Source organism: Erinaceus europaeus, chromosome X (assembly GCF_950295315.1).
Source record: "Erinaceus europaeus chromosome X, mEriEur2.1, whole genome shotgun sequence".
In the NCBI taxonomy this organism is placed as follows: domain Eukaryota; kingdom Metazoa; phylum Chordata; class Mammalia; order Eulipotyphla; family Erinaceidae; genus Erinaceus; species Erinaceus europaeus.
The window spans coordinates 2,479,081-2,506,258 of NC_080185.1; the positions used below are offsets into that span (position 1 = coordinate 2,479,081).

At 55.7% G+C, this 27,178-nt stretch overlaps 2 protein-coding genes and 1 long non-coding RNA gene across 4 annotated transcripts; all 3 read left to right on the top strand.

Annotated features, from left to right (window-relative positions):
* The first annotated feature begins 2,915 nt into the window (after window positions 1-2,915).
* Window positions 2,916-12,307, top strand: LOC132535911 (uncharacterized). The gene is made up of 8 exons (XM_060183448.1): window positions 2,916-3,092; window positions 3,327-3,389; window positions 6,730-6,849; window positions 7,294-7,401; window positions 7,907-7,989; window positions 11,268-11,444; window positions 11,630-12,115; window positions 12,286-12,307. Exons 1-8 carry the CDS (start codon window positions 2,916-2,918, stop codon window positions 12,305-12,307), a joined length of 1,236 nt encoding a protein of 411 aa, XP_060039431.1.
* Window positions 12,206-15,092, top strand: LOC132535901 (PWWP domain-containing DNA repair factor 4-like). Its single transcript, XM_060183431.1, has 2 exons — window positions 12,206-14,695; window positions 15,024-15,092. Exon 1 carries the CDS (start codon window positions 12,381-12,383, stop codon window positions 14,229-14,231), a length of 1,851 nt encoding a protein of 616 aa, XP_060039414.1. The 5' UTR covers window positions 12,206-12,380; the 3' UTR covers window positions 14,232-14,695; window positions 15,024-15,092.
* Window positions 15,093-15,637: 545 nt separating this feature from the next.
* Window positions 15,638-16,205, top strand: LOC132535904 (uncharacterized). Of its 2 annotated transcripts, none has more exons than XR_009547622.1 (3): window positions 15,638-15,699; window positions 15,847-16,027; window positions 16,138-16,205. It is a non-coding gene; the product is annotated as an uncharacterized LOC132535904 (long non-coding RNA). The 2 variants fall into 2 exon arrangements; XR_009547621.1 differs by having other exon boundaries at window positions 15,847-15,954; window positions 16,138-16,199.
* Window positions 16,206-27,178: the final 10,973 nt, after the last annotated feature.

Genomic DNA, 27,178 nt, shown 5'->3' on the forward strand with positions numbered 1-27,178 from the left:
TTCATAAAAGCTGGTTTTCAATTTAACTTACCTAGGTATTAATAAAAACATAACAGAGACTTAGGTTTCAACATAAATTTCTGAAGAAATTTTAACTGTTGATCCAAAAAAATAAATGTTGCACTGTCGTAAGCAGAAATGACAGTATAAATAAAAAGCATCATTCATTTCAAAATTTGCCCAAGATACTCCTAGTACTAGGGTGAAAGGACAACTAGCAAAATCTATGCAGCCAAATCTAAGTCAAAGTAAAGCTCTGTGGCAAATGTACCTTAGAAAAAGGCAGTAGACACAACCCTCTAAGCCAAGTTTAGTGTTTCCCATTATGAATACTTATTAAAATGCAATGCGCCCTGAAGCATTACCTTGGAAGGCATCCAGTATAGTCTTTAATTGACCCCTGTGAAGAAAACACACTGAGTTCTTAATTGAGTGAGGATATGTAGCACACTAAGCTAGCATTGGAAGGAACAACTCAAGCAAGAGTTTGTCATACCACACCTGTCTCCGGAGAAGACCATCGCTTTTCACAAAGTACCAACCACACAAGGGAAAGTGACTATAAACACATTACCCTTCATCAACGTAATCTGGTTCTTCAGAGCATTCTCGCTGTTGCTCCTCAGACGGCAGATTGTATCCTGCATGGAAACACAAGTGGAGGCTCCTTTGGGGTGAGGCATGCTCCTTGGGCCCGCACCCCTGACAAGTTCACTCACTGTGGAGGACAGCCCTCCTGCCTGCCAGCAGAAGGTGGACCCAGAACTGGGGAGCATGTTCTGAGCTGAGAGCAGCCCAGGGAGCAGGCCCCAGGAGCAGGGCTGCCTCTGCAGAAGCCTTTCCTGGCTCAGACCACAGAAAGTCAGCTGAGCCTCAGAACTCAGGCCCAGAAGGCAGAGGGGAGGGGGGTCCCTGGGCCCAAGTACCATCCTGCCCCCATCCTGGCTGCCTGGCTCCTCCCTCCCCGGGAACCAGAGAAGGTACCTTTGGAAGCATGGGCTGGGGCGCTGGAACTGCTTGGCTCTCCTGCCTCACTGTCAGAGATGAGCAAGACATTGGCCTCTTTCAGGGCCTTCTTGGAGGGGATGGTGGCAGTAGGGAGAGAGGCGAGGCGCTTCCTCCCTGAGCTGGAGGGTGCGTCCATGTCAGGTGCGTCCAGAGTGCAGACCCTGCCTGCGCAGGGGAGAACACAGGAGTCAGGGTCAGTGGGCAGGGTGGGCAACTTCAGAGAGGGCAACGGCGGGGTGGGCAAGGTGGTCAGCGGGCAGGGTGGGCAGCAGGCAGGGTACGCAAGGTGGTCAGTGGGCAGAGTGGTCAGTGGGCAGGGTGGGCACATCTGGCAGCAGGCAGGGTGGACAGGGCGGGCAGCAAGCAGGATGAGCAAGGTGGTCAGAGGGCAGAGTGGGCAAGGTGGTCAGTGGGAAGGATGGGCAGCAGGCAAGATGGGCAGGGTGGGCAGTGGGCAGAGCGGGCTAGGTGAACAGCGGGCATGTTGGGCAGGCGGCAGGGTGGTCAGCGGGCAGGGTGGGCAAGTTGGTGAGCAGGCAGGGTGGGCAGGGTGGGCAGTGGGCAGGTTTGCGCAGGGCGGTCATCCGACAGGGTGGGCAGAGGACGGAGTAAGCAAGGTGGTCAGCAGGTAGGATGGGCAAATGGGTCAGTGGGCAGGGTGGGCAGTGGGCAGTGCGGGCTGGGTGGTCAGCGGGCAGGGTGGGCTGGGGGGTCAGCGGGCAGGGTGGGCTGGGGGGTCAGCGGGCAGGGTGGGCTGGGTGGTCAGCGGGCAGGGTGGGCTGGAGGGTCAGCGGGCAGGGTGGGCCTGGGGGCAGGCCAGCAGCCACGTGTCCTTGGTCTCCACGCGGGTGACGGGCGGGGCCAAGGTGACACTGGCTCCCCCCACGCCCCAGCCCTGCACCGCGGAGCAAGGACCCCAGCTGCCCAGGAACACGGGGGTGGCTGCCTCTGCCACAACCTGGCCCCCAGGGCTCGGCGACACGGGTGCTGCCGCTCGGTGCCCAGGGGTCGCGGGTGATGGGACCACGGCACGCCAGTCCCTCCCCGGGGGCATCCGGACCCTGGCAGCCGGGGTTCTCCCCTCCTGGCAGGCCCTGCGCTGGGTGGGGCCCGTTTGGCGGGAGGGTACAGGGAAGCCTGGAGACAAGGCCCAGGATCAGAGGTCGTCGGGGACTGTCCCTAGCAGCCAGGGATGGTCCCCAAAGCAAAGCCAGGCCCCTCGGCTGGTTCCCAAGATGCCGCGCGCGTACCGCGGACTGTCCCCAAGATCCCCTGCCCCCGCTCCCCGGCCAGGCCCGCCAACACCCCGGACATCCTGGCCGGTCCCCAGGACTCCCCGGACCCTCTGGTTGGGCCCCAAGATACCCCGGGGCCTCGCGAGTGGTCCCCAAGACACCCCAGGGTCCCGGAAACTGGTCCCTAAGTCACCCCAGCCCCCCGCTGGTCCCCAAGTCACCCCAGGCCACTCTGCTCGCCTCCAAGATACCCCGGGGCCTCGCGGTGGGTGCCCAAGTCACCCCAAACCCCTGACTGGCTTGAGTGGTCTCTCAGACCCCGCGGCCCCCGGCTGCTCCCCTAGTCGCCGCAGGCCCTGGCTGCCCTCCCCCTCCCTCCCTGCCGGTCCCCACAGCCTCTCTGGGCCCAGCGCCGCCCCATCGCGCCCCCCACTGGCCTGAGGACACCACAAGTTCCGCGGAGCCCGCTGAGCCCCCGCCCCGTCCCTTCCGGCCCTCCAGCCCAGCTGTGTGGCCCCCACGCCATCCTCGGCCCTCGGCCTGCCATGAGGCCCTCCTACCAAGAGTAGGCCTCTCTGAGCACCAGCACGGCAGGCGACGCCTCGAATCCCACGACTCCCACTGAGCGGAACCCACGCCGACTGGCCGATTGGCCAGCCTCGTGCCTGCGTGATGGCGGTTGGCCAGCCTCACGCCTGTGTGATGGCGGTTAGCCAGCCTCACACCTGCTTGATGGCGATTGGCCAGCCTCACGCCTGCTTGATGGCGGTTGGCCAGCCTCACGCCTGCTTGATGGCGATTGGCCAGCCTCACGCCTGCGTGATGGGTGAGGCCCTGCCTCCAGGCGAGGTGCGCATGTATGTTGCAGCCCTGCGGGTGTCTGTTCCTGCAGTTCTCCTGTCCTCCTGCTGCAGGCCCACGCCAGGACAGCAGCTGGGGGACAGGAGCTGACACCACCCTGTCTGAGGATGGAGATGCCCGTCCCTGGCCTGTCACCTCCTGGGTGGGGCCTTTCCTCCCTCTGCTTGCACACAGCCCACCAACCATGGACCTCTCTGATGAACTGACATTCCCCCTACACAGACCCAAGTTACTTCCTATGTTGCTCAACAATTTGAGGATTACACCAGATCACTCACCACTCAGGTATGTGGAGTGCTGGAGACAGAACTCTCAGCCTGCCTCACTGGTGAAGATACTCTTCTTACTCAACCATTTCCCTTGGCCCTAGGAATGAATCTGCATTTTTAACTGGTCCTTGGGTCACTCTGAAGCTTACTGAGGTTGGAGCCCAGAGTTCACTGGTCAGGAGCACCTGCCTGGCAGGGGCACTGTCAGCTCAACTTCACCAACCTCATGGTTGGTGGCATACTGTTAGCCTCCTGCAAATGTCCTCCTGGCTTGCCAGGAAAATACCAGAACTCTGCACACCAGCAAGAAGATGGAAGACAGGGCACTGAGGCCACACCTGCTGCGTGAATCACCTGACCTGAGTTACCATAAATTATTGGAGTCTCATGCATGAGGCCCTGAGATCCCATCCACCACATCACAGGTGCCAAAGTGATGCTCTGCTTCTCTTTCACTAATAAATAAAATCCTTTCTATAAATAATGGATTTACAAATAGTATAAAGTTCACACTTCACTACACAGACATGTTGCACGATTTCTAATGGGGGGTGTGTATTCCCATTAAGTCTTCTCATTTCCTCTGTACTCAAGTTCTTGTTCTTATATTGTTTGAAAATATAGTCATGGGCCTGGGAGATAGCGTAATGGTTATGCAGATGATTTTCATGGCTGAGGCTCCAAGGTCCTAAGTTAAATTCCTGGCACCACCATAAACCAGAGCAGAACAATGCATTGGTTAAATAAGAATAATGATTAAACTATATATGTATATAGATTTCCTTATGTTTGACCTGCCTTAACTTACTATTATTAATGACAATTTTGCTTCTTGTATTATGGTTTAGAGACACATGACTATTCTATTTACTTTGATCACATTTTCAGATTGCCTAGTTCCAGTATTAATTTAAGGCTCAGCCAACACTTGACAATTTCACAATTAATTCTATTTATTGTGATGCTCAACAATTTATTGCCTTATTCAAGCACCCCAATGCATTTGGGGAGTGATGGTTTAAGATGACCATACAATATGACTGCCATTGTCTCTTCATATTACGTCAAGAAAAGCTATTATATCTCCACATGCAGGTGAGTGAATTTGGAAAAATCAAAAAAAAAAAAAAAAGATCCACAAAACCTACATAACACAAATAAGAGATAATATCACCAAGGTCTTCAAACAAAACCTAGAAATGCGCATTCCTGAGCACAATTTCTGATCTATTAGAACAAAAGGATAAGCAACTGAGGGCAAGAGTGGACAGATTGACCATGCTTAAAGCCAAAGTCCCACTTGAATTAAACAATAGTATGAGGGGAGTGTGAAGACAGTCTGCAAAGTGGGAGAAAACACTAGTAAGCCATGTATCTGACGAGAGTACCTTATTCAGACAGTAAAATGCTAGTAACAGGACAATGACAAGAAAAAAAATGACCAAGTAAATTATCTGAGAATATTCATCCAAAGGTTAATAAAATGAAAGGGGGTTAGATAGCATAATGGTTATGCAAAGAAACTCTAAGGCTAATGCTTAGGTGCTTAAGGTGCCTAAGGCTGCCTAAGGTTCCAAAGTACCAGGTTCAATCCCTTACACCACCATAAAATAGAACTCTAGAGATGAACACTACTCTGGGGGAGAAACATTAATAAAAAATGAAAAAAAAATCATATGGCTATATGTTCAACAGCATTTGTCACTAGAAATGGAAATCAAAACAAAGACAATAGCTGTTAACAGTAATAAAGAAGTCTCAAACTTAGGAAAGAGAAGAATAGCAATTCATGAGAGTGAGGAGAAATTGGGAATCCTCTACAAGGCTGGTGGGGATATAAAATAGTAGAGTGTCTTGGAAGTAGACTGGTAGTACAACAGACTTTCACAAGTAATGAGAAGTTGATGTGTTGATCTCACTTCAAGGAATAATCAAAAATGAAAAGCAGGCATTCATAACTAGGTGCACATGGCAGCACTAACGACAATCCAGGGGTCCTTTCCATAAGTTACCGGGCAAACAGAAAGCCAGCAGGTGGATGTTCACAGATGGACACGGTGCAGAGATAGGGGCTACAGTGAGGGTGAACTTTGAACCACCCCAGCAAGGGATGAAGCCCACTCAGCCCTGGCCACATGATCTGTTCAGGCTCAAGACAGAAGACCTTCTATAGACACAAGGGTCACTGGAGATCATAGGTGGTGGGCACTGGAAATGAAGAGTGACTCCTTCATGGAAATAGAACTCCCACAAGGACTTCTGTCCCATAGGGCACCACAGCCATGAAGATGCTTGGTCCCCAACAGTGAGAATGGATGTGATGTCCCGATACTGCACTGGCTGAGAACACCTCACACATGGTGGGTAAAGTCTAGCTCAGTGACACAACCCTTAAGACACAGCTGACAGCGGCAACAAAGACCTGCCTGCCGTTTCTGAAGAAAGCCCAAGAATCTGTTAGTTTATTCAGAGAATTAGCAATAAACGAAACCCATCAGCTGGAAGGATGTCCTCCCTGAGGAAATGACTCTGTATTTGAAGGGAAGCGATGCTGGTCAGTGGAGCAGGGATTGGCATTCCCTGGTGTGCGACCCCGTGTGTCCTCCCTGGCCTCAGCCTCACCCCTCGAGCACAGGGAGGCAGGAGAAGGACTTTAGGACTCAATGGAAAAGTCACACAGCTGACGATAGGGAAACTGAGGCTGAAATTGACACCTTTCAGAGTCTCTGATCTGAAGAGATGCACCAGCTGGGAGGTGGTGGGTGTGGGCACCCCTGCCCTCTCCACTCAGAGCCCCTTGGCTTGGCTGCAGACAGCATGGTGTGACAGAACCATCTGCATTCTATAAGTGAGTGGGGCTGCCTGTGGCAGGGTCCCCACCAGGCTGTGGGTCCTGGCCAGTGCCCGGGGAGTGAGAGACGGGGGCTTTCCCGAACTGTTGGTTACCCCAGGAGAGAAGAGTCTGGCTCCACTGCCCCACACATCAGCCAACACCACCTCAGGTTGGGGGGGGGTGGACTTCAGCTCAGTGTGGTGCTGGCATTACAGAGATGGGGAGCTCAGAGGCAAGAAGCCGAGACTGGCACCAGCACCCACTCTGCAGTCAGCCTGACGACTGAGACCCTGCGAGACTCCCCCACAACTGATGGACTTCACTAGGGGCAGCGGCGCCCAGGGAGGAGAGAGGGCAGTAAGTGCATGAGCAGCATCCTGGCACCCAATCTTGGCATCTGGGTGTCCTCATGGGCATTGGGGGCTCAGTGCCCTGAGAGTCTGCCCACGGTGAGGCTGAAGCCTGTGTCCAGTCCCTGCTATCCAGCCACACCTCACCTCCAATGCCCAGCTGTCAATCACAGAGCCAGGGTTTGGAGGATGCCAGCCTGAGCAAGGAGCCTGCGTTCAGGTGCCCAGGCCTGGCTCAGTCTTGCTGCATGCAGATGGGCGGAGAGGACAGGCACCCGACCCAGGGGACACAGGTACCTGGCTGAAGGGCTGGTGCTAGAGGGGAGTGCTCAGCTGGCCCCCACGCCAAGGACCCTGGCCACCCTCTCTTTTCCCCTCCAGTCCACCCTGAGACTCCAGGGCGCCAGAGCTTAGTCCCTGGTAAGTGAGAAGGGAACTCCCACTTCTTTCATTCACGCGCGCACTTTCATTCATGCTCACTAGCAGGGCGTGTGGCTGAGTGACAAGGAGCCCAGCTCTGACATCTGATGATGCAGCACTGGGTCCAGGCTCCAGGGGAGAGCGTTTTGATGACATGCTGGTTTCCATGGTGACAGGGGCAGCCTTCTGCTGGCAGCAGAGCCTTTTGCCAGGCACCCTCGCAGACAGACACCGGAGCTGGAGTTACTAGAAACAGTGGACCAGGCTCCCACTGTCCTGTGAGTGACTGTGACTGTGTGTCTGTGCTTCCCGCGCAGGCCGGCAATGGGGCGCGCAGCCTGGTCACCCGAGTGACTAGGGACAGCGGCTGCTCTGGGGTCTGCGTGGCAGGGGCCAGCGGCCGCCTCAGCCCCTTAGAGCTACGGGTGACACCTGTGGAAGTCCTGTCCCTGGCTCCTTCCAGCAGAGGGCCCCATCCTTCTCAGGGCGCCTGCACCCAGGACCCTTCAGCCAGCGGGGCCCCGGCACCTGCACCCCACGGGCAGTGAGGCCAGGCAGTTGGAGGCAGAGAAGCGCTGTGTGGAGGCTGGAGGCAGATGAGCCTGAGGCAGCCGGGCACTGGGCCTGGCACTCAGCCAGCCCCTGGCCCGGGCACCAGCACCCACTCAAGAGAGTCGGCTAATGTCCTCAGGGCACCCTGAGCCCGCAGGGGGTGGCTACGGCCTTGAGCGTGGGGCCCCTCTCCCCTCTGGCTGCCCTGCTCGGGGCTGGGCCTGTGACAGTGCACTGCCCTCTGTGACCAGATCCAGGAGCGGCAGAGCTGGACAGGACACGCTACTGAGTGGGAGGACGCCTCAGACTGTGAGAGGATCAGAGGAGCAGCTTCCAGCAGGGGAGCCACAGCCTTTGCTCCTGTTGCACACGTCCCAGGTAGGTGGCACCCCCAGTGCTCAGACCCGGCTTCCCTCTGTGCCCTGCGCCTTGGGCAGTGAGGGTGCAGAGGACTCCCACAGGTGAGCAGGGACCCGGAAGGGGACAAAGGACTGTGCCTCCCTCTGATATTTCCTGGGACTTGTGACTTGTGGCTTCATAGCAGCAGAACAGGGACTGTGGTTTCACAGGAAAGGGGACAGTGGTGTGAGTCTTCATAGGGACAGGGGCAGGAACTTGTGTTTTCGTGGGTAAAGAGACCAGGGACTTGAGGTTTCATAAGATCTGAACAGGGGTCATGTTTCATCAAGACAGAGAGTGACATGTGACTTCATAGAGCAGAGAGAAGACTCTGTCCTCCGCAGGAACAGGTACAGTAAGTAAGGTTCCCCTGGAACTGGGAGAGGGCCTGTGTGCTCACTGAGACAGGGACAGGGGCTGTGACTGTGACTTCGTAATGACAGGGACATGGGGTGTGTGAATTCACAGGAATAGACAGGTGCTGTGGCATCACGGGAAAGGGCAGAACTGTGGCTTCACAGATGGTGGAGCACTGCATTGTCCTCGGGAGCACCAGGGACAGCTCGGCGTGGGGGGCTCCATGGACGCTGGGGCCCTGCAGGGTCCTCGGGACAGCTCCAGGGAAGCTCCATTTATGTGGAGCACTGCACTTGTGTCTCTCTTCTCTTTGGTCTTGCTTATTCTCCCTCTCTCTCTCTCTCCCCCCCCTCCCCCCCCCCCCCTCTCTCTCTCTCTCTCTCTCTCTCTCACAAGAAAGTCAGCGCTGCCAAAAGGGATTCTTTCCCCAAAGCCTGAGTGTTCATTTCCGCAATGAAAGCTCATCGTTACCACGTTCTTCTCAGTGGAAGAGCAAGTGGAAGTGAGCAAAAGCCAATTGAGGAAAGAAACACTGAGGACAGCCTGGGGGAGCTGTCATGCGTGAAGCATGGGGGGTGGGGGCCACGTCATCGCTTCTCCCTCCACCTGTGACTGTCACCCCTGCTGCTCTGTGTGCACTCCAGTGCTCCCTGCACAGCCTGGGCCCCTGGGTGCTGCCCAGCTCTCTGGGGTGGGAGGAACTGAGCAGTGTGCTGGACGTGAGGGCAGCATCCCCAGTGTGGGAAAGGGGCATCACCGGTCTACCCTGTCTGTCTCTGCCTAGCACACACCCTCACTGTGAGTGTGGGGACCAGACGTAGCCCAGGGCCTCCTGGAGGCCGGAATATGGAGGCTCAGTGTTCTCTCCCTTGCAATCCAGAGCCTGCCTCAGCTTTCTCGGTGTTGTTGAGAGAGCTACTTCTGGGAGCTCAGAGCAGGTCTGGTGATCCTCACCTGCGTGGCTCTGTCGTGCACCCCAGTCCAGGCATGCTGGTGGCCTCTCTCTCACTGTCTCTTCCAGGTGTGTGTGTGTGTTTGTGTGTGTGTGTGTGTGTGTGTGTGTGTGTGTGTGAATTCGTAGGGACAGGGTAAGCTAGAGAAGGGGGCAGGGAGGGAAGGAAGTAGGGAGAGACAGACAGAGAGAGAGATCATAGGAGAATATTGACAGCAGGAGGTTCAGCAGGGATATGAGGGGACACTGTGTGTGTGTCAGCATAGCAATAGTGAGCACACTGGCTTTACATGTGGTTTTGTGTGTGTGTCTGTGTGAACGGGTTGAGTCTGTGTGGGTGTGTGATTCTGTGTGTGTATGTGTAAGTCTGTCTCTGCATGAGCCTATGAGAGTGTGAGTCTGAGTGTGGGTGTGATTCTGTGTGTGCGTGGACTGAGTGTGTGTGTGTGTGTGTGTGTGTGTATGTGAGAGAGAGAGAGAGAGAGAGAGAGAGAGAGGGAGAGCCTGTGTGGGTATGAGGCAGTTTATGTGTCTGAACCTGTGTGTGAGTGTGAGTCAGTGTATCCATATGTGTGTGTCTGTCAGTTTGTGTCTGTGTGTGTGAGACAGTGTGTGATGTCTGTGTGTATGTGTGAGAGCCTGTGTTTCTGTCTATGATTCTTGTAAGCACCTGTATCTGTATGTGTGTGTGTGTGTGTGTGTGTGTGTGTGCATGTATCTGTGAGTCTGTCTGTGTGAGTCCCTAAGAGTAGATATGAGTCTGTTTGACCCCATGTCTGTGTGTTTGTGTCTGTGAGCCTGTGTCTCCGTGGTGTGTATGTGAGGCCATGTATCCTGTGTGTATCCGGTGTGTCTGCCATGAGCACTGGGCTGCGAGGAGCCTCAGGCTGGGGGGGCAGGTTGGAGGTGGGCACTGTGTTTGTGTGCGGGGCTGGCAGGTCCTGCTGCAGGGACACTGCGGTGGTGAGTCACCATCTCCTCCTGTTCCCGTGCTCACATGACACCTCAGCCTTGAGAGCTGTCCGCTGGGGGCCTAAAGCAGGGGCAGCAGTGTGGAGGAATCTTCATGCCCCAGGACAACCAGTGCTGGGCCCTCTGATACGGGCCTGCCGTCCAGGACCCGAGCCTGGGTTGAGGGTTCTGGGGGAGCGGACCACCACACATGCCCCTTCCTGTCACGGGTCCCCATTGGGAATCGTGTTTCATGAAGCCACAAGTGCCAAGGAAGCCCCATTGCACAGAGAGACCCACTGCCTGACTGGGAGGTGGCCCTGTCCCCGTGAAGGCAGGGGTCCCAGGTGTCGTGTGCGTGTGAGTGTGGGTACCCCACTCAGCCACCCACAGAGAGGGCACCGTGTGCCTTGTGGGCCTGGTCACTCACAAAACCCACTCGTGCTCTATACCACAAAGAGGTATTCTGCTGCAGGCCCAGAAGCCCCTGGGGTTATTCCTGCAGTCTCTCTCTCTCTCTCTCTCTCTCTCTCTCTCTCTCTCTCACACACACACACACACACACACACACACACACAAACACAGACACACACACACACACAGAAACACACACACAAAGACACATTCATGGACAGACACACAAACACAGATAAACACAAAGAGAGACAGATACACTCAGACACAAAGATACAGACACAAATACACACACAGACACAACAACAGATATACACATAGACACATTCATAGAGACACACAGATACAAAAACACAGGCACACAGAGACCAAAAAACAGAGACACAAACAAATACACAGATACACCTACTTGAAAAGAAAGACAGGCTAAAGGAAACACACACACACACACACACACACACACACACACACTGCTGCTATCCCAGCCTTGTTGCCTCAAAGCAGCAGCTGTAGGGAGATGGGAGGGGGAGAGGGGAGAGCAGGGCCAGCCAGCAGAGGTCCAGCCTGGAGTCCACACTGGAGCTGCCCTGTGCTCACTGGGGGCCAGAGGGCAGGTGCCCCGCATGCAGAAGTACACATGCCCTCTCTCTGCCCATGCGTTCCCAGGATTCCCGCGAAACGGCCCAGGGCCCGGTGTGTGCTCAGGATGCCCCAGGGTCCCCGGAAGGCCGTTCCCAGCAGTACCCCAGGGCAGGGCCCCGGGGGTGCGGAACAGCAGCCGGAGCATGAGGAGCGAGGCGTCCAAGCATCAGAGACACAGTGCCCAGGACCCAGCGGCGCCAGGTAAGCCCTCCCCGCTGAACCCCAGGTTCCTTGGCCATGGGGTGTGCGTGCCTGAGGGGCACAGGCTGCGTCCCCTGCCCCAGCTCCGGCCCTGAGCACTGACCACCTCACACTACCCTCCTCCTGACCAGCAGCCCCCCCCCCCAGCAGGGTGTGACCATCGCCCCTCTGCTCCCCTGTTCCAGCCTCCTACAGGATCGCCAGTCGAGTCCTGGGTCCCTGGAGGCCCAGGAGGTGCAAGTGGATGAGGCTGGGCCACACAGGCCGCACCCTGGGGTCATCCCTGAAGAAAGGGGTACAGAGAGGCCTTGCCCCAGCCCAGCTGCCTCGGGCAAAGAGAAGGAGACCATCACACCACCAGCAGCCGCCTTGGCTGCCCAGCACGTCCTCTGCCTCTGGAAAGGCCAGCTGTGGCCGGCCAGGGTGCTGTCGAGCCCCGGGCCCTCCCAGGAAGGCGCGGCCAGAGGACCGGCAGACCTGGAGCTGCAGATCCTGGCTGCCGGGAACAGGGTCACAGTGAGAGACACGGACGTCAAGGCCCTGACCGAGTCCTACACTGAGTCCATCACCTACTGGCTGAACTCCAAGAGCCAGAGAGGCATCCCCCACAGGCAGCGAGAGACCCACAGGAGGGCTCTCAGGGAGGCGCTGGACATCCTGAAGGAGAGAAGGCAAGGAGGCAGAGCAGGGTACCCAGGCCCCACTGAGACCACGGGGCCCGCTCAGGAAGGACCTGCAGAGCAGGTGGGGCCCAGGCCCAGATCTCAGAGGGGACAAGACAAACCATCTGGGCAAACACTTCAGGCTGACAAGGGTCACCGACTGCCCTCTGCTGAGACAGGAGGGCCAAAGTGGGGTCCTGAGCAGCAGTCTAGGCCAAGGCCTGGGGCTCAGGGCAGACTGGGAGGTCCATCTCGGGGAAGACTGGTGTCTGTGATGGGACCCAGGGATGAGTCAGAAGAAAGACCTGGGGCTCCGAATGAACCCCGAGAGGCATATGACAGTGGGCATGAGTCTCAGATGGAACCCGGAGATCAGACAGGACCAAGGCCTGGAGCAGAGAAGGAACCCCGAGATCAGACAGCACCAAGGCCTGGGGTCCAGATGGGCTCCCAGGATCAGACTGGACCCAGGCCTAAGGCTCAGCTGGGCCCCCAGGATCCGCCTGCACAGAGGCCTGGAGCTCCGAAGGGAGCCGGGGCACGCGCTGGGCAGAGGCCCTCCAAGCACCGCGGGGAATCGCTGCAGAGTCCTGGCACAGGGCCAGAGCCCCAGTCAAGACCCGACCCTGCAGAGGCAGGGGGCACTGCGACCCCAGAGGAGGGAGGTGGCAGCAGCGTCAACAAGAGGAGGAGGAAGAGAAAGGTGGGCAAAGGAGCCAGGTCCCCGAGGAGGGGCAGAGGCCAGGCCCAGCAGATGGGTGAGCTGCCCTCTGAGGCCCCCGGCCCCAGCCACGCCACTCCCCAGGGCCCGAGGCGCCGGGCCCGCGCTGCCCGTACCCGTACCCGTACCCGCCCTTGGGCGCTGTTTCCTCAGAGTTCCACCTCATCCAGCGAGGATGGCCTGGAAGGTGCCTCGGCAAGTGCAGCCCCCAGACCAGGCGCTGGGGCGCAGGCAGAAGCTGGCTCATCTCCTGAGCCTGGCCGGGGCCCAGCCGCCTCCAGCCTGGGGGGCAGGAAAAGGAAGCAGGGCTCCCCAGCGTGCCCCCAGCCAGGAGCCTCTCAGCCTGCAGGCAGAGACCACCCCAACTGCCAACAGGAGGAGCCTTGCAGCAGCCGGAGCCGGGCCCAGGGCACTGCCCTCGCTGGCCAGGCCGAGCCCATCAGATGCGGGTCAGTGGTGTGGTTCAAGGGCCAGGACCTGCCCTACTGGCCGGCCGTGGTGCAGAGAGTGAGCCAGGAGGGCCGGCGGGCCCGCGTGCTGCTGCTGGAGGGCGCCATGAGGCCCGAGAGGCGCGGCATCCCCGTGGCCCTGCGCAGGCTCAAAGCCCTGCACTGCAGAGAGGAGTCCCGGCTGCGAGCACAGGCCGCCCGCCGCTTTCCCCAGGGCCTGGGCTGGTGCCTGGCGCTGGTGGCGCAGCACAGGGAGGCCCAGGCCAGCGGTGCCTTCGCCGGGCCGCTGCTGGCTTATTGGGCTACCGATGCCAGCCTCCCGCTGCGCAGGATCCTGGACCAGGCCCAGCCGCCCATGGCCTTCCCCAGGGTCGACTATGCCACGCTGGAGTGCTCCTCGTCCTCAGAGGAAGAGCAGCCGCAAGGACAGCGGCAGGGGCAGGGGCAGGGTCGCCGCCGCAGGCCGCGCCCCGCCAGGAAGCTGCTGCCAGACCGCACGCGAGCCGCTCGCGACAGGGCCAACCAGAAGCTGGTGGACTTCATCGTCAAGGAGCGCGGCGCAGACCCGCACCTGCTGGCCGTGGTGCAGGGCCGCCGGCCCTCGCGCTGGCTCGAGGCCTTCAAGCGCGGGGGCAGGCGCGTGGCCTGCGTGGAGACCTACCTGGAGGACGAGGACCAGACCGACACCCTGGTGGCCCACCTGCGCGCCCTGGCCCACGGCCTGGACCTCAGACACATCACCCGTGTGCGCAACGACCCCGTCAGCTTCGTGGTGGAGGTGCTGCTGCCCGAGGCCATCATCTGTGGCCTGGCCGCCCTCGAGGGTCTCGACTACGAGGCCGCCCAGGCCAAGTACCTGCAGGGCCCGCCCGTGCACTACCGCGAGAAGGAGCTCTTCGACCGGGAAATCCTCAGGATGGTGCGCAAGAGGGCAGCCCGCGGGGGCAGGCGCTAGTGATGAAATGGACGGGCTGGGCCGCGGCCAAAGCCCTAAGGGCCAAAGCCCCCAGCCTCTGCCCTCAATCTCTGTCCTCATTCCACATCCTCATGCTATGCCCTCAGCCTCTGCTCTCACTCCACACCCTCAGTCCCTGCAGTGAACATCTGCCTTCATACCCACCCCTCAGCCCCTGTCTTCTGCTTCTGCTCTCAGAGTCTGCCCACAGCCCTTGTTCACAGTAGTCTCCCAGCCTCCCCACAGTGCCCCTGCTCGCAGGGGTCTTCCTGGCTCCCGACAGTGGCCCTGCTCACAGGGGATTCCTAGTGTACCTACAGTGACCCTGATCACAGGGGTCTCACAGCCTTCCAAAGTGACCTTGCTCACAGGGCTCTCCCAGCCTCCCACAGAGCCCCTGCTCACAGGGCTCTCCCAGCCTCCCACAGAGCCCCTGCTCACAGGGGTCTCCCAGTCTCCCCATAGTGGCCCTGCTCACAGGGGTCTCCCAGCCTCCCACAGAAGCCCTGCTCACAGGGGTCTCCCAGTCACCCCATAGTGGCCCTGCTCACAGGGGTCTCCCAGCTTCCCACAGAGTCCCTGCTCACAGTGGTCTCCCAGCCTCCCACAGAACCACTGCTCACAGGGGTCTTCCAGCCTCCCCATAGTGGTCCTGCTCACAGGGGTCTCCCAGCCTCCCACAGAGCCCCTGCACACAGGGGTCTCCCAGCCTCCCACAGAACCACTGCTCACAGGGGTCTTCCAGCCTCCCCATAGTGGCCCTGCTCACAGGGGTCTCCCAGCCTCACACAGAGCCCCTGCTCACAGGGGTCTCCCAGCCTCCCACAGAGCCCCTGTTCACAGGGGTCTCCCAGTCTCCCCATAGTGGCCCTGCTCACAGGGGTCTGCCAGCCTCCCACAGAGCCCCTGCTCACAGGGCTCTTCCAGTCTCCCCAGGGGCTCACAAGGGTCTCCCAGCTTCCCACAGAGTCCCTGCTCACAGGGGTCTCCCAGCCTCCCACAGAGCCCCTGCTCACAGGGCTCTTCCAGTCTCCCCAGGGGCTCACAAGGGTCTCCCAGCTTCCCACAGAGCCCCTGCTCACAGGGGTCTCCCAGCCTCCCACAGAGCCCCTGCTCACAGGGGTCTCCCAGTCTCCCCATAGTGGCCCTGCTCACAGGGGTCTCCCAGCCTCCCACAGAGTCCCTGTTCACAGGGGTCTCCCAGCCTCCCACAGAGCCCCTGCTCACAGGGGTCTCCCAGTCTCCCCATAGTGGCCCTGCTCACAGGGGTCTCCCAGCCTCCCACAGAGTCCCTGCTCACAGGGGTCTCCCAGCCTCCCACAGAACCACTGCTCACAGGGGTCTTCCAGCCTCCCCATAGTGGTCCTGCTCACAGGGGTCTCCCAGCCTCCCACAGAGCCCCTGCACACAGGGGTCTCCCAGCCTCCCACAGAGCCCCTGCTCACAGGGGTCTCCCAGTCTCCCCATAGTGGCCCTGCTCACAGGGGTCTCCCAGCTTCCCACAGAGTCCCTGCTCACAGTGGTCTCCCAGCCTCCCACAGAACCACTGCTCACAGGGGTCTTCCAGGCTCCCCATAGTGGTCCTGCTCACAGGGGTCTCCCAGTCTCCCCATAGTGGCCCTGCTCACAGGGGTCTCCCAGCCTCCCACAGAGCCCCTGCTCACAGGGCTCTCCCAGCCTCCCACAGAGCCCCTGCTCACAGGGGTCTCCCAGTCTCCCCATAGTGGCCCTGCTCACAGGGGTCTCCCAGCCTCCCACAGGGCCCCTGCTCACAGGGGTCTCCCAGTCTCCCCATAGTGGCCCTGCTCACAGGGGTCTCCCAGCTTCCCACAGTGTCCCTGCTCACAGTGGTCTCCCAGCCTCCCACAGAACCACTGCTCACAGGGGTCTTCCAGCCTCCCCATAGTGGCCCTGCTCACAGGGGTCTCCCAGCCTCCCACAGAGCCCCTGCTCACAGGGGTCTCCCAGCCTCCCACAGAGCCCCTGTTCACAGGGGTCTCCCAGTCTCCCCATAGTGGCCTTGCTCACAGGGGTCTGCCAGCCTCCCACAGAGCCCCTGCTCACAGGGCTCTTCCAGTCTCCCCAGGGGCTCACAAGGGTCTCCCAGCTTCCCACAGAGTCCCTGCTCACAGGGGTCTTCCAGCCTCCCACAGAGCCCCTGCTCACAGGGGTCTCCCAGCCTCCCACAGAGCCCCTGCTCACAGGGGTCTCCCAGTCTCCCCATAGTGGCCCTGCTCACAGGGGTTTCCCAGCCTCCCACAGAGTCCCTGCTCACAGGGGTCTCCCAGCCTCCCACAGAGCCCCTGCTCACAGGGGTCTCCCAGTCTCCCCATAGTGGCCCTGTTCACAGGGGTCTCCCAGCCTCCCACAGAGCCCCTGCTCACAGGGGTCTCCCAGCCTCCCACAGAGCCCCTGCTCACAGGGGTCTCCCAGCCTCCCACAGAGCCCCTGCTCACAGGGGTCTCCCAGTCTCCCCATAGTGGCCCTGCTCACAGGGGTCTCCCAGCCTCCCACAGAGCCCCTGCTCACAGGGGTCTCCCAGCCTCCCACAGAGCCCCTGCTCACAGGGGTCTCCCAGCCTCCCACAGAGCCCCTGCTCACAGGGGTCTCCCAGCCTCCCACAGAGCCCCTGCTCACAGGGGTCTCCCAGTCTCCCCATAGTGGCCCTGCTCACAGGGGTCTCCCAGCCTCCCCATAGTGGCCCTGCTCACAGGGGTCTCCCAGCCTCCCACAGAGCCCCTGCTCACAGAGGTCTCCCAGTCTCCCCAGGGTCTCACAGGGGTCTCCCAGCCTTCCACAGAGCCCCTGCTCACAGGGGTCTCCCAGCCTCCCACAGAACCCCTACTCACAGAGGTCTCCCAGTCTCCCCAGGGTCTCACAGGGGTCTCCCAGCCTTCCACAGAGTCCCTGCTCACAGGGGTCTCCCAGCCTCCCACAGAACCCCTGCTCACAGGGGTCTCCCAGTCTCCCACAGAGCCCCTGCTCACAGAGGTCTCCCAGTCCCCCCAGGGTCTCACAGGGGTCTCCCAGCCTTCCACAGAGCCCCTGCTCACAGGGGTCTCCCAGCCTCCCACAGAGCCCCTGCTCACAGGGGTCTCCCAGCCTCCCACAGAGCCCCTGCTCACAGGGCTCTTCCAGTCCCCCATAGTGGCCTTGCTCATTGGCTCTCGCAGCCTCCCCAAGGTATCCTTGCTCACTGGGTCCCCCAGCCCTGGCCAGATACCCCCACCCTGTGCATATGTTCACCACAGGCTTACAGAATGTAGTTTTCTGTTTGTGCTTCAGTGTGGCAGCCTTGAGCCTGCCTCCATTGTCCCCCAGAACCCACAATCTCCCTCTCCTGGAATCAGGACTAAGGACTGGACCCCAGGACAAAGGGTTGCTGTAGCTGGGAGAATGTAGGTCCTGGTAGCCGGGTGGACTGCCTGCGAGGTGAGCGCCTCCTCTCTGTGACAGGAACTCTGTCCACGCTGGATCGTGGATGGCCGCCCAGCCCCTGCCATTGCTCCTTCTTTGTCCCCCTCTCCCCTGCTTGGGCACAGATTGATGCTGACACCTCTTCCCACGGGCACAGAGACTGGCCTGTGCTTCTGGGCCACGGACAGGGTCCCCAGGACTTGGGACCTGAGACCTGGGGGGCCCACCCTCTTCCAGCGCCCCTTGCTGTGGTGCAAGGCACTGGCACAGCCGTCCTTAGAGTACATCCCCCTCCCCCAGTTGTTCCTCTCATGGAGACAAGCTTCTGTTGCTGTTGCTGTTGTAGTTGTTGTTGTACCTAATTTTGCTGAGCTGATGCTGTTGCTTGGAGAAGCTGTATGACCCCCATGCATTCATCCGGAAACCTTGGGGTGTGAAAATAAACAGGAAAGGCTGAACAGGACGTTGAGTGTTTTCATTCTCAGGGGCCTCAGGGGGCACTCATCACAGGGCGCTTGCCCTCAGTGTCTCACATGGGGGAGTAGGGGTGTAGCTTCTGCTTTCCAATGCTTCCATGGAATCATCTGTCCAGCCATCCGTCCCTCTCCATCCTTCCATCCATCCATCCATCCTTCCTTCATATATCCTTCAGTCTAGATATACATACATCCCCATCCTTTGTTCCATGCACCATCTATCCATCTGTAGTCTGTCCATACATTCATCCATCCATCCATCTATCCATCCATACATACATGCATACATGTATCATTCCACCAACTCCATCCTTCCATCCACCCATCCTTCAGTCCATCATCTGTCCATCCTTCCTTCAGTCCATCCATCCCTGCTTCTACTCCTCTTCTCCAAGGATAAACCTAAAGTGAGGCCAACCTTGAGCCCAGGCAGTGGTTGGCTTCTACGCTGTGTGGAGGAGGCACTGCGCCGGCTCAGCCCCAGGCACTGTGTGTGATACCAGAGCCCAGGGCTTCTCTTTCCCTACCTTCCTGTGCCTGTGCCTGTGCCTGTGCGTGTGCATGTGCCTGTGTGTGTGTGTGTGTGTGTGTGAATGAGTGAAGTGCCGGAACCCTCTGGGTTGTCCTCTTTGCCCCACTGAGGAGAGGCCCAGGGTGCCTGGGACAGCAACTCTCCCTTCTCTGGAGCAGACGCACATTGGGGCTGTGGAGCTGGATCTGAGGCCGGCTGTGTGGACTCTGGGCTCCCTTCATGCCTGAGCTCCTGTTCAGGGGCCTCTGCATTTGTCCTAGGCTGGCTCTCTCCCTGAATGGTGGGCCCTGGTGGGCAAGCCCAGCCTGTCACCAGTGCCTCTGCTCTCATCCTTGGGTGGGTGGCTGAACCGCCAGCGCCGTTCCTGACACGGTCTGCAGAGCTGTTCTCAGATGCAGGTGGGGCATTGCGGGAATCCCGGCAATAGATGGAGTGAGTGACCTCCCGGGTGGTTCTTTAGATGCGTCCTTCAGAGGTCCCTGTCTTTGCGCTCCTGACAGTGTGTGGGTCTGAGTATATCTGAATTAACTGGGTATCTACGGGAGCCATTCCAAAATGCTATGACCTCTCCCCTCACCCAAGTCCTCTGGCACGATGCCCCCTCTAGGGGCGTGGCCTCGGGTGAGTGGGGGCCAGATCTGACTGAGGTGACCCCTCCCTCAGCTGCTGTCCTGATCTTCATCCTAGCCACCCCACTGATGGGTTGTGCCTGAAATCCCAAGCAGTGTCATGCTCACGTACTCAACACATCATGGCCTGCAGCTGTCAGGTTCACAGCTCTGGAATGGCCCTCACCCAGGTGGCAGGGGAGCCCACTGCACCCGTCACTGGGGGCGCACGGGCAGGCTGGCAGTGAATGCACAGCAGAGTTGCACTCATCTTTTCCCATGACATCTGCAGTCGAATTTCTCACAGAAGTGCCTTTTTGAGAAGTCTGAATTCGCATTTCTGACTCCCTTCTTCCCTTCCTGCTTTCTTTTCTTATATTTCCAGTGAACGGGCCCATGGCCTCATCCACAAGATAAAGCAGGGTCACCTCTCCAGCAGAAATTTCTGAACTTTTTCAATTTTCCCTTCCCTTCCATCTCCTCCTCCTCCTCCTCCTCCTCCTCCTCCTCCTCCTCCTCCTCCTCCTCCTCCTCCTCCTTCTTCCTCTTCTTTTCTTTCCACCAAAGTGCTGCTTTCATTAGCTCTGGCTACAGAAAGTCCTTGTGTAAACTTGGGGGCTCAGAACCACAGAGAAGAAAGTCATCATCTGCATAGCCGTTATACTGCCTCCCCAGCCTTTTTATTTTTATGCATTTCTTAATTTTTACTAATGACTCAACAGTGGTTGAGAAGATTAAAGGACTATACGCTATAGTTATATATTTGAAAGTTTTTTTTTATTTTGTTTGTTGGATAGCACAGGGAGAAACTGAGAGAGGGGAGGGAGAGAAACACCCACAGCACTGCGGCACCAATGGTGAAGCTTTCTCCTTCAGGGTGGGGACGAGCGGCGCAAACCCGTATCCTTGAGCATGGTAGCATACGTGCTGAAGCAGACAAGCCACTTCTTAGCCCCCGTAAGGTACAGCTCTATAGTGTACCTATCACAGAAACCTCAAGACCACCACACCTGTCCAATAACCACCACAGCTCATACCAAGTCTTTGAGATAGTTTGGCTACTACTTTCTAACCTTTTTGCAACCTCGTGTGTGATCTATACTGAACAGGAGTGAGACCGTCTGGCCATTGCCTTTTGTCTCTTTGTTTACTTCACTAAGTACAATCCACCTCAGTTGCATCCATTCTGTCGTAAAAGGACAAAGTTTCATCTTTGTACAACTGAGAGATATTTTTTTTTTACATTTTGCGTGACCGATGAAGGGAGGAGGCAGTGAAGATAAGACCCAAAGCCTTTTCCCACTAACCATAATCTGCACTCAGCTCTGTAGGAGTGTTCCCATGCAGTGTGGATGGTCGTGCTCCGGCCACATGGGAGAAACACCCCTGAAATAGTTTTCCTCTCTCTTTTGCCCTCTCCACATCTCTCTCTTGCACAATACATCAAGAGTATGTTTAGCCTTAGAAGGAAAGTCCTCTAATGAAACGGAAAATGGAAAAATCTAAGTCTTGTCCAAATGGTGGAAAATTCACGTATTCCCCTACAACTTCCTAAAGCTGGAAAAAGAGACGCCACACTGCCGTGTTTGTTTTCAGGGAGCTGTGTACCCGCTTAATAAAAGGGGAGGGATGTATGGCCGTGTGAAAAAGTTAAACAAGAATACAGAAGATAGTCTCACCTCGCCTCAAAATGGGAGTATTTTGGAATGATACATGAAAGCACTTTCAAGGACTCAGAAAAGAATACAAAATGGACAGGCTGATCCCTCCTGTGCTCTGAATCAAATTCTTTTCGGTATCTCTATGCTCTGAGTTAGTTTCAGAAGTCCAGGCTATTAAAACAATATTCAACCCCTCTCAATATTTTTACGAAGCAATACGTCGTTTTGATTTTGAAACCGTTTTTCTTTGTAACTGGCTGCAGATCACAGTGAACCAATGTTAAAAGATGCACAGATGACACAGACTTTAAGCCCATCACCGAACAACGCAGACTCCAAACCTTGTTCCATCATCTGATCAAGAGTCACTGAGGCCAAACTTTAAATTAACCATCTTTATTGGTGACATTCATTGGCAACGTCAGGTACAAATGTCATAGAACCAGGAACTGGCTGAAAGGTGTCTACATTTCGTAACGTGGGTATTTCTGCGAGTCATAAGCTGGTCAGTTCTTACAGAAGTATTGAAAGAAGAGGGTCCCTTACTAACAAACAAACTATGATGAGCAGCACAAACTGGTGTCAACTAGGACTGATAAACCACAGGCATGTCCTTGAGTGAAGCTAATCTAACGCCGTTATGTGTACCATATATCTGGAGTGCCAGAGCCTTCTTCAAAGTCATCAGAACAAGAGGGAATTGAGAGACTTCTGAATAATTCCCAGCTCTTGCTCTTGCTGTTTCAGGAAATGGAAGGTGAAACATCTGCATGTTAGGTAGCTGTCGTGCCCATGCTGGTCAATTAAGGCACCAGAAAACGCTCACACTCTTCAGTCTCCGTCACACACACATGCACACGTGTGCGCGCGCACACACACACACACACACACACACACACATACACACACACACACACAGCAGCCCCTCACTTGAAATGCACGTTACTTACAGCTCGGGTGACAGCACTGTCCTTGCGCTCCTCTATTCTGTCTACTTGCTGCCCTTCACCGTGTTCAATAAAACAAACTTCCTGCCTCTTCTCCAAGTCCTCTATTGTCTGGAACAGAAAGTCCAGCTCAGTCATGAACCAACATTTCTTACTTCACATCGTGCATGTGAGTAGGAGCACTTAAATTGCAGAAGTAGCAATCTTGCTTAGCACAAAGCCAGTATTTACTATCCATCCAAATAAAATAAAAATAAGACACAGACATCAAAATGCTCAAATAAGAGGAGTTTATCACATATTTTTCTTTGTTTCTACATTTTATTGAAAGAAGGTTAATAAGAGAGACCTGAACACTACCCTCCCATTTCTTTGGTGCCCAGATTGAACCCACGGTCTCACACAGGCAAGGAATTCGTTCTAACAGTGACACATTTTAAGACAGATTGTAAGCACTGTGTTTAGCAAATTATTGTTGGTATTGTTTACTGAGATTCAAAAGTAGTGAACTTTACTCAACACAATTAGGTCAATGTGAAGCAAAATATATATCCGAGGGTACTTTAAACACTCTCCTTAAGTGGTCCGGGAGGTGGTGCAGTGATAAAGCGTTGGACTCTCAGGCATGAGGTCCTGACTTTGATCCCCAGCAGCACATGTGACAGAGTGATGTCTGGTTCTCTCTCTCTCCTCCTATCTTCCTCATTAATAAATAAATTAAATCTAAAAAAAAAAACTTTCCTTAAGCTTTGTAGGCAGCAGGTGAAAGGGAGCTTTTATGACTATTATTCAGTGTAACATGATTGTACTGGGCAGAATAAAATGATCTGGCAGGTAGATTAGTAAGTCTGAAAAACAGATATAAGTTCCAAAATTTACTATATTCTTAACAACAACAACAAAAAAAAAACAGGGAGTCGGACGGTAGCGCAGCAGGTTAAGTGCACATTGCACTAATTGCAAAGACCCGCGTAAGGATACCGGTTGAAGCCCCCAGTTCCCCACCTGCAGGGGAGTCGCTTCACAGGCGGTGAGGCAGGTCTGCAGGTGTCTATCATTCTCTCCCCCTCTCTGACTTCCCCTCCTCTCTCCATTTCTCTCTGTCCTATCTAACAATGACGATATCAATAACAACAACTACAATAACAATAAAAAACAAGGACAACAAAAGGGAAAAAATATATATATCAAATAAAAAAACAGAAGTGGAAGAACATTCCTTCACACACACACACACAAAAGTAAAAACAGTATTCTTTAAGTGTTGTGAAAGTGCTAAAAATAAATTCATGGTATCTTTTCCAGTGACGATAAAAACCATTTGGGGGCCAGGCAGTAGCACAACAGGTTAAGTGCACATAGTAGAAAGCTCAGGGACCAGCACAAGGATCCTTGTTTGAGCCTGATTCCCCACCCACAGTGAGGTCGCATTGCAACTGGTGAAGCCGATCTGCTGGTGTCTGTGTTTCTCTGCCTCGCTCTCTATCTCCCCCTCCTCTCTCAGTTCTCTCTGCTTTATCCTGTAAAAAATGGAAAAACTGGCCTCCAAGAGCCATGGATTTGTAGTGCCAGCACGGAGTCCCAGCAGTAACTAGGAAGGCAAAAAAACCAAACCAAAACAACAACAACAGCAACAGCAAAAATATCAGTAGGAGCCACTGAAGTGAAAACAACACAGAGTGCTGGGTGTGGAACAGGGGCTCCAAGGTGGGGTGGGGGGATGTTTGCTGGCCTAGCTGGGTGTAAAGTAAAAATAAAGCTTTAAAAGCTTTTTAAAGAAAGCATTCAAACACTCTGTAATTTAAAAGAGAGAGGTGCTGTGTCCATGTACTGAAATACAGGAGTAGCTGTGAGTTGGCTGGCAAAAGCATAAGACACCCAGAGGTCAAGGGCAAAGCAGTAAGGCAATGGCGTTATTCTAGCAGAGCCGCATAACCAAAGCAAGGAAGCGGAAGCACTGCTGAGCTGGTTCTGAGAAAGGAACCACTGAGGACAGGTGGGGGGAAGACACAACTGAGAGAGAAGCCACCCAGGGGTCTTGCTATGGACAGAAGTTAGACCCCCCCCCTTGAGGTAGCTCAGTGGTAAGCACTGGGGTGGGGGGGCTTCCCAGAAGGACCTGAACTGAGCACCGCACAGGCCAAAGCTGCAGGACCTGGCAGCAGCAGCAGCGGGGTGGAAGGATGAGGGCCAGGTTCCAGACAAGGCTAAACTCCTCCCAAGTGCTGACATGCAGAGGCAACCCATAAAGGAAATCTTCTCAGGCACTTGATCAAACCTTCACACCAGCTCAGAACTGGCTGTTGTCCGGGAGCATTGCAGCTCCATCTGTCTGCCTCGACTCAACTCTAGACAACTGTCGTGTAGATGCATCATTCTGATATCCCTTGTTTAAAGTCTTTTCAACTGTTTTACGATTGGACAGAGACGGAGAGAAATTGAGAATGGAGTGGGAGATAGAAGGGTAAAGGGAGAGAGATACCCGCAGCACTGCTTTACCCCCAGTGAAGCTTTCTTCCTGCAGGTGGGGACCAGGGGCTTGAGCCCAGGTCCTTGTGCACGGTAATGTGACTGCTTAACCAGGTGCACCACCTCCTAGCTCCTCATTCTGATATTCTTTTGTTGCCTCTTTTGTATTGTTGTTGTAGATATTATTGTTGTTATTGATGTTGTCATTGTTGGGTAGGACAGACAGAGAAATGGAGAGAAGAGGGGAAGACAGGGATGAGGAGAGAAAGACAGACACCTGCAGATCTGCTTCACGCCTTTGATGCGACTCCCCTGCAGGTGGGGAGTTCCTGCCGGGGTCTGGAACCGGGACCCTTATGCCTTTCCTTGCGCTTTGTTCCACATGCGCTTAACCCGCTGAGCTACTGCCCGATCCACCATTCTGATATTCTTTAAAGGGTACTTATGTAAATACATTTTATTGGTTTACTTAAATCGCCTTAGTTTGTAAGAGTGAATTATTAGAATATATTTCAACAAAATTATCTTTAAAACAGAATTCCCAGCACATAAAAGAACGGGGGGAATTGAACACACAGGATCCTGTCCTCTCCTAAATAGGTCTCTATCTGCCAGAAAAAGAGACATGTCTTGCTGAGGCCAATTTAGACATCTGAAAATATAATGGCACGTATTTCTCCATTCACCGTCTCCAGTCCTCCTCTGGCATTAACATTCTGTCCACATTTAGAACTTCCCTAAGTCATCCTATCATTCAGTCACAAAGTGTCATTATTAATGACTAACATTTTGAAGTTAATGTGTTGCAAAGCACATCGATTATATCTACCAATTGCAATAGATAGTTCCCATTTAACACCAACTGTTAATATAAGTAAAGGACATCAGACATGATGTATGCTGTTTTCCACTATTTATAAATTGTTCGCCTCCTAAAGTCTGGTGTTGAACAGAATCATGTTTAGACATTAATAGTGTTAATTTTTCTCATGATATGTATATTCCGAAGTCAAATTCTTTGTTACAAGTGGCTCATACAGAACTATTAATGGATCCTAACAACTACATTGCTGGAGCAATCTAAATCCAGGGAAATCAATTAAGAATGGAAAGTGCTTGGGGCCGGGTGGTGGTGCACCTGGTTGAGCGCACTTATTACAATGTACAAGGACTCAAGTTTCAGCCCCCTGTCCTCACCTGCAGGAGGAAAGCTTTGCGATTTGGTGAAGTAGTGCTACAGGTGTCACTCTGTCTCTCTCCCTCTCTATCACCCTCTTGATTTCTGGCTGTCTTTATCCAATAAATAAAGATAATAAAAATTAGAAATGGAAAGTGGTTAACGATTCAAGTAATGGTGTTGTGATTTTCAAACAACTTGCCCCAGGAAAATAAGATGATGAGGAGGAGGACCCCAGGTCACATGGTGAAGCTGGTGTCAAGGGATGGTGAACCTCAGGAAATGTGGATGAGAGGTGAACCCCAGGTCATGTGATGAAGCCCGTGTCACATGGTGAACCCCTGGAAAGGGGATGAAAAATTGGCCCCCAGGTCACATGGTGAAGCCTGTGTCATTGGGTTTTGATCCCCAGGAAATGGGGATCACAAAGTGTACCCCACATCACATGGTGAAGCCTGTGTCATGGTGACAATATGGTTGTGACCCCCAGGAAATGTGGATGATGAGGTGGACCCCAGGTCACATGGTGAAGCCCCAGGAAACGAGGATGACGAGGTGGACCCCTGGTCACATGGTGACTCCTGTGTTATGGTGTGGTGAGTGCCAGGAAACCGGGAGGACGAGGTGGACCCCAGGTCACATGGTGATGCCCCTGTCATGGGGTGATGAGCCTTAGGTAACGGGGAGGATGAGGTGGACCCCAGGTCACATGGTGAAGCCCCAGGAAACGGGGATGAGAGGTGGACCCCCCCAGGTCACATGGTGAAGCCTCAGGAAATGGGGAGGACGAGGTGGACCCCAGATCACATGGTGAAACCTCAGGAAACAGGGATGAGAGGTGTACCCCAGGTCACAAGGTGACGCCCGTATCACATGGTGAGCCCTGGGGCAGAGGAATGACACTGTCAACGTGAAATCCAGAGACTGACATCAACTATGTCCCCATGGGGTGGGGTCTGTGCTCCAGGCCTCTGCTGGAGGACCCCCAGCATTCTGAAGCCCCCCTCTCCTGGGGCCACTCCCACTGCCGGCTGAGCCCTGGGATCCCAGTGGGTCTCAAACTGAAGTGGAACTTCGCGCCTCTGCCTGCCCTGAGCTCCCCGGAAGAAAGTGCCCAGTACCCCTTGCTCCCCGACCGGAAGTGGTTTCCATCCCCCCGAGAGAGCAGAGACCCCACCGGAAGTGCCCCCGCGGTGCCTGCTGGGAGTTCCAGGGAGATCTGGAGAGCGAGGTCCCTCAGAGCTGTTGTCCATTTAGCGGCTGCCAGTTGCCGAGAAGCAGCTGGGGCTCCCTGCCCAGCGCAGGCCCAGCTGCCTGTGGGGCGTCTGTCCGTCAAGCAGTCTGTCTGTCCTTCCATCAGTCAGTTCCTAGACGCTGCCGCTGAAGTCTGTCCCTAAAGAGCCACTGCGTGCACCCGCTGGCCCCATAACCCCTGAGGTAAAGGCCTTGGCCTAGTAGGCTGGGATCCCCTCCCCTGCGTAGGCGGGTGGCCGGGTGGGTGGGGTGACAGATGGTCTCCCCCAGACGCTGTTCCCACGGACTTGTCTCTGTGGATACTGGGCCCTGGACGGCGCTCCCTGATGAACCCCCAGCAGAAGGGGACCCCCGGGAGGGAGCTGCTCCCAAGCTGGGCCTGTGGGCGGGAGGGACAGAAGGACAG

Bases quoted from the DNA above. Each gene is read 5' to 3' on its own strand.
- LOC132535911 (XM_060183448.1), top strand. From the start codon at position 2,916: ATGGCGGTTGGCCAGCCTCACGCCTGTGTGATGGCGGTTAGCCAGCCT. The intron at 3,093-3,326 runs GTGCGCATGTAT...CCCCCTACACAG, and splicing joins AGGCCCTGCCTCCAGGCGAG to ACCCAAGTTACTTCCTATGT. The intron at 12,116-12,285 runs GCAAGGAGGCAG...CTGCTGAGACAG, and splicing joins GACATCCTGAAGGAGAGAAG to GAGGGCCAAAGTGGGGTCCT.
- LOC132535901 (XM_060183431.1), top strand. From the start codon at position 12,381: ATGGGACCCAGGGATGAGTCAGAAGAAAGACCTGGGGCTCCGAATGAA.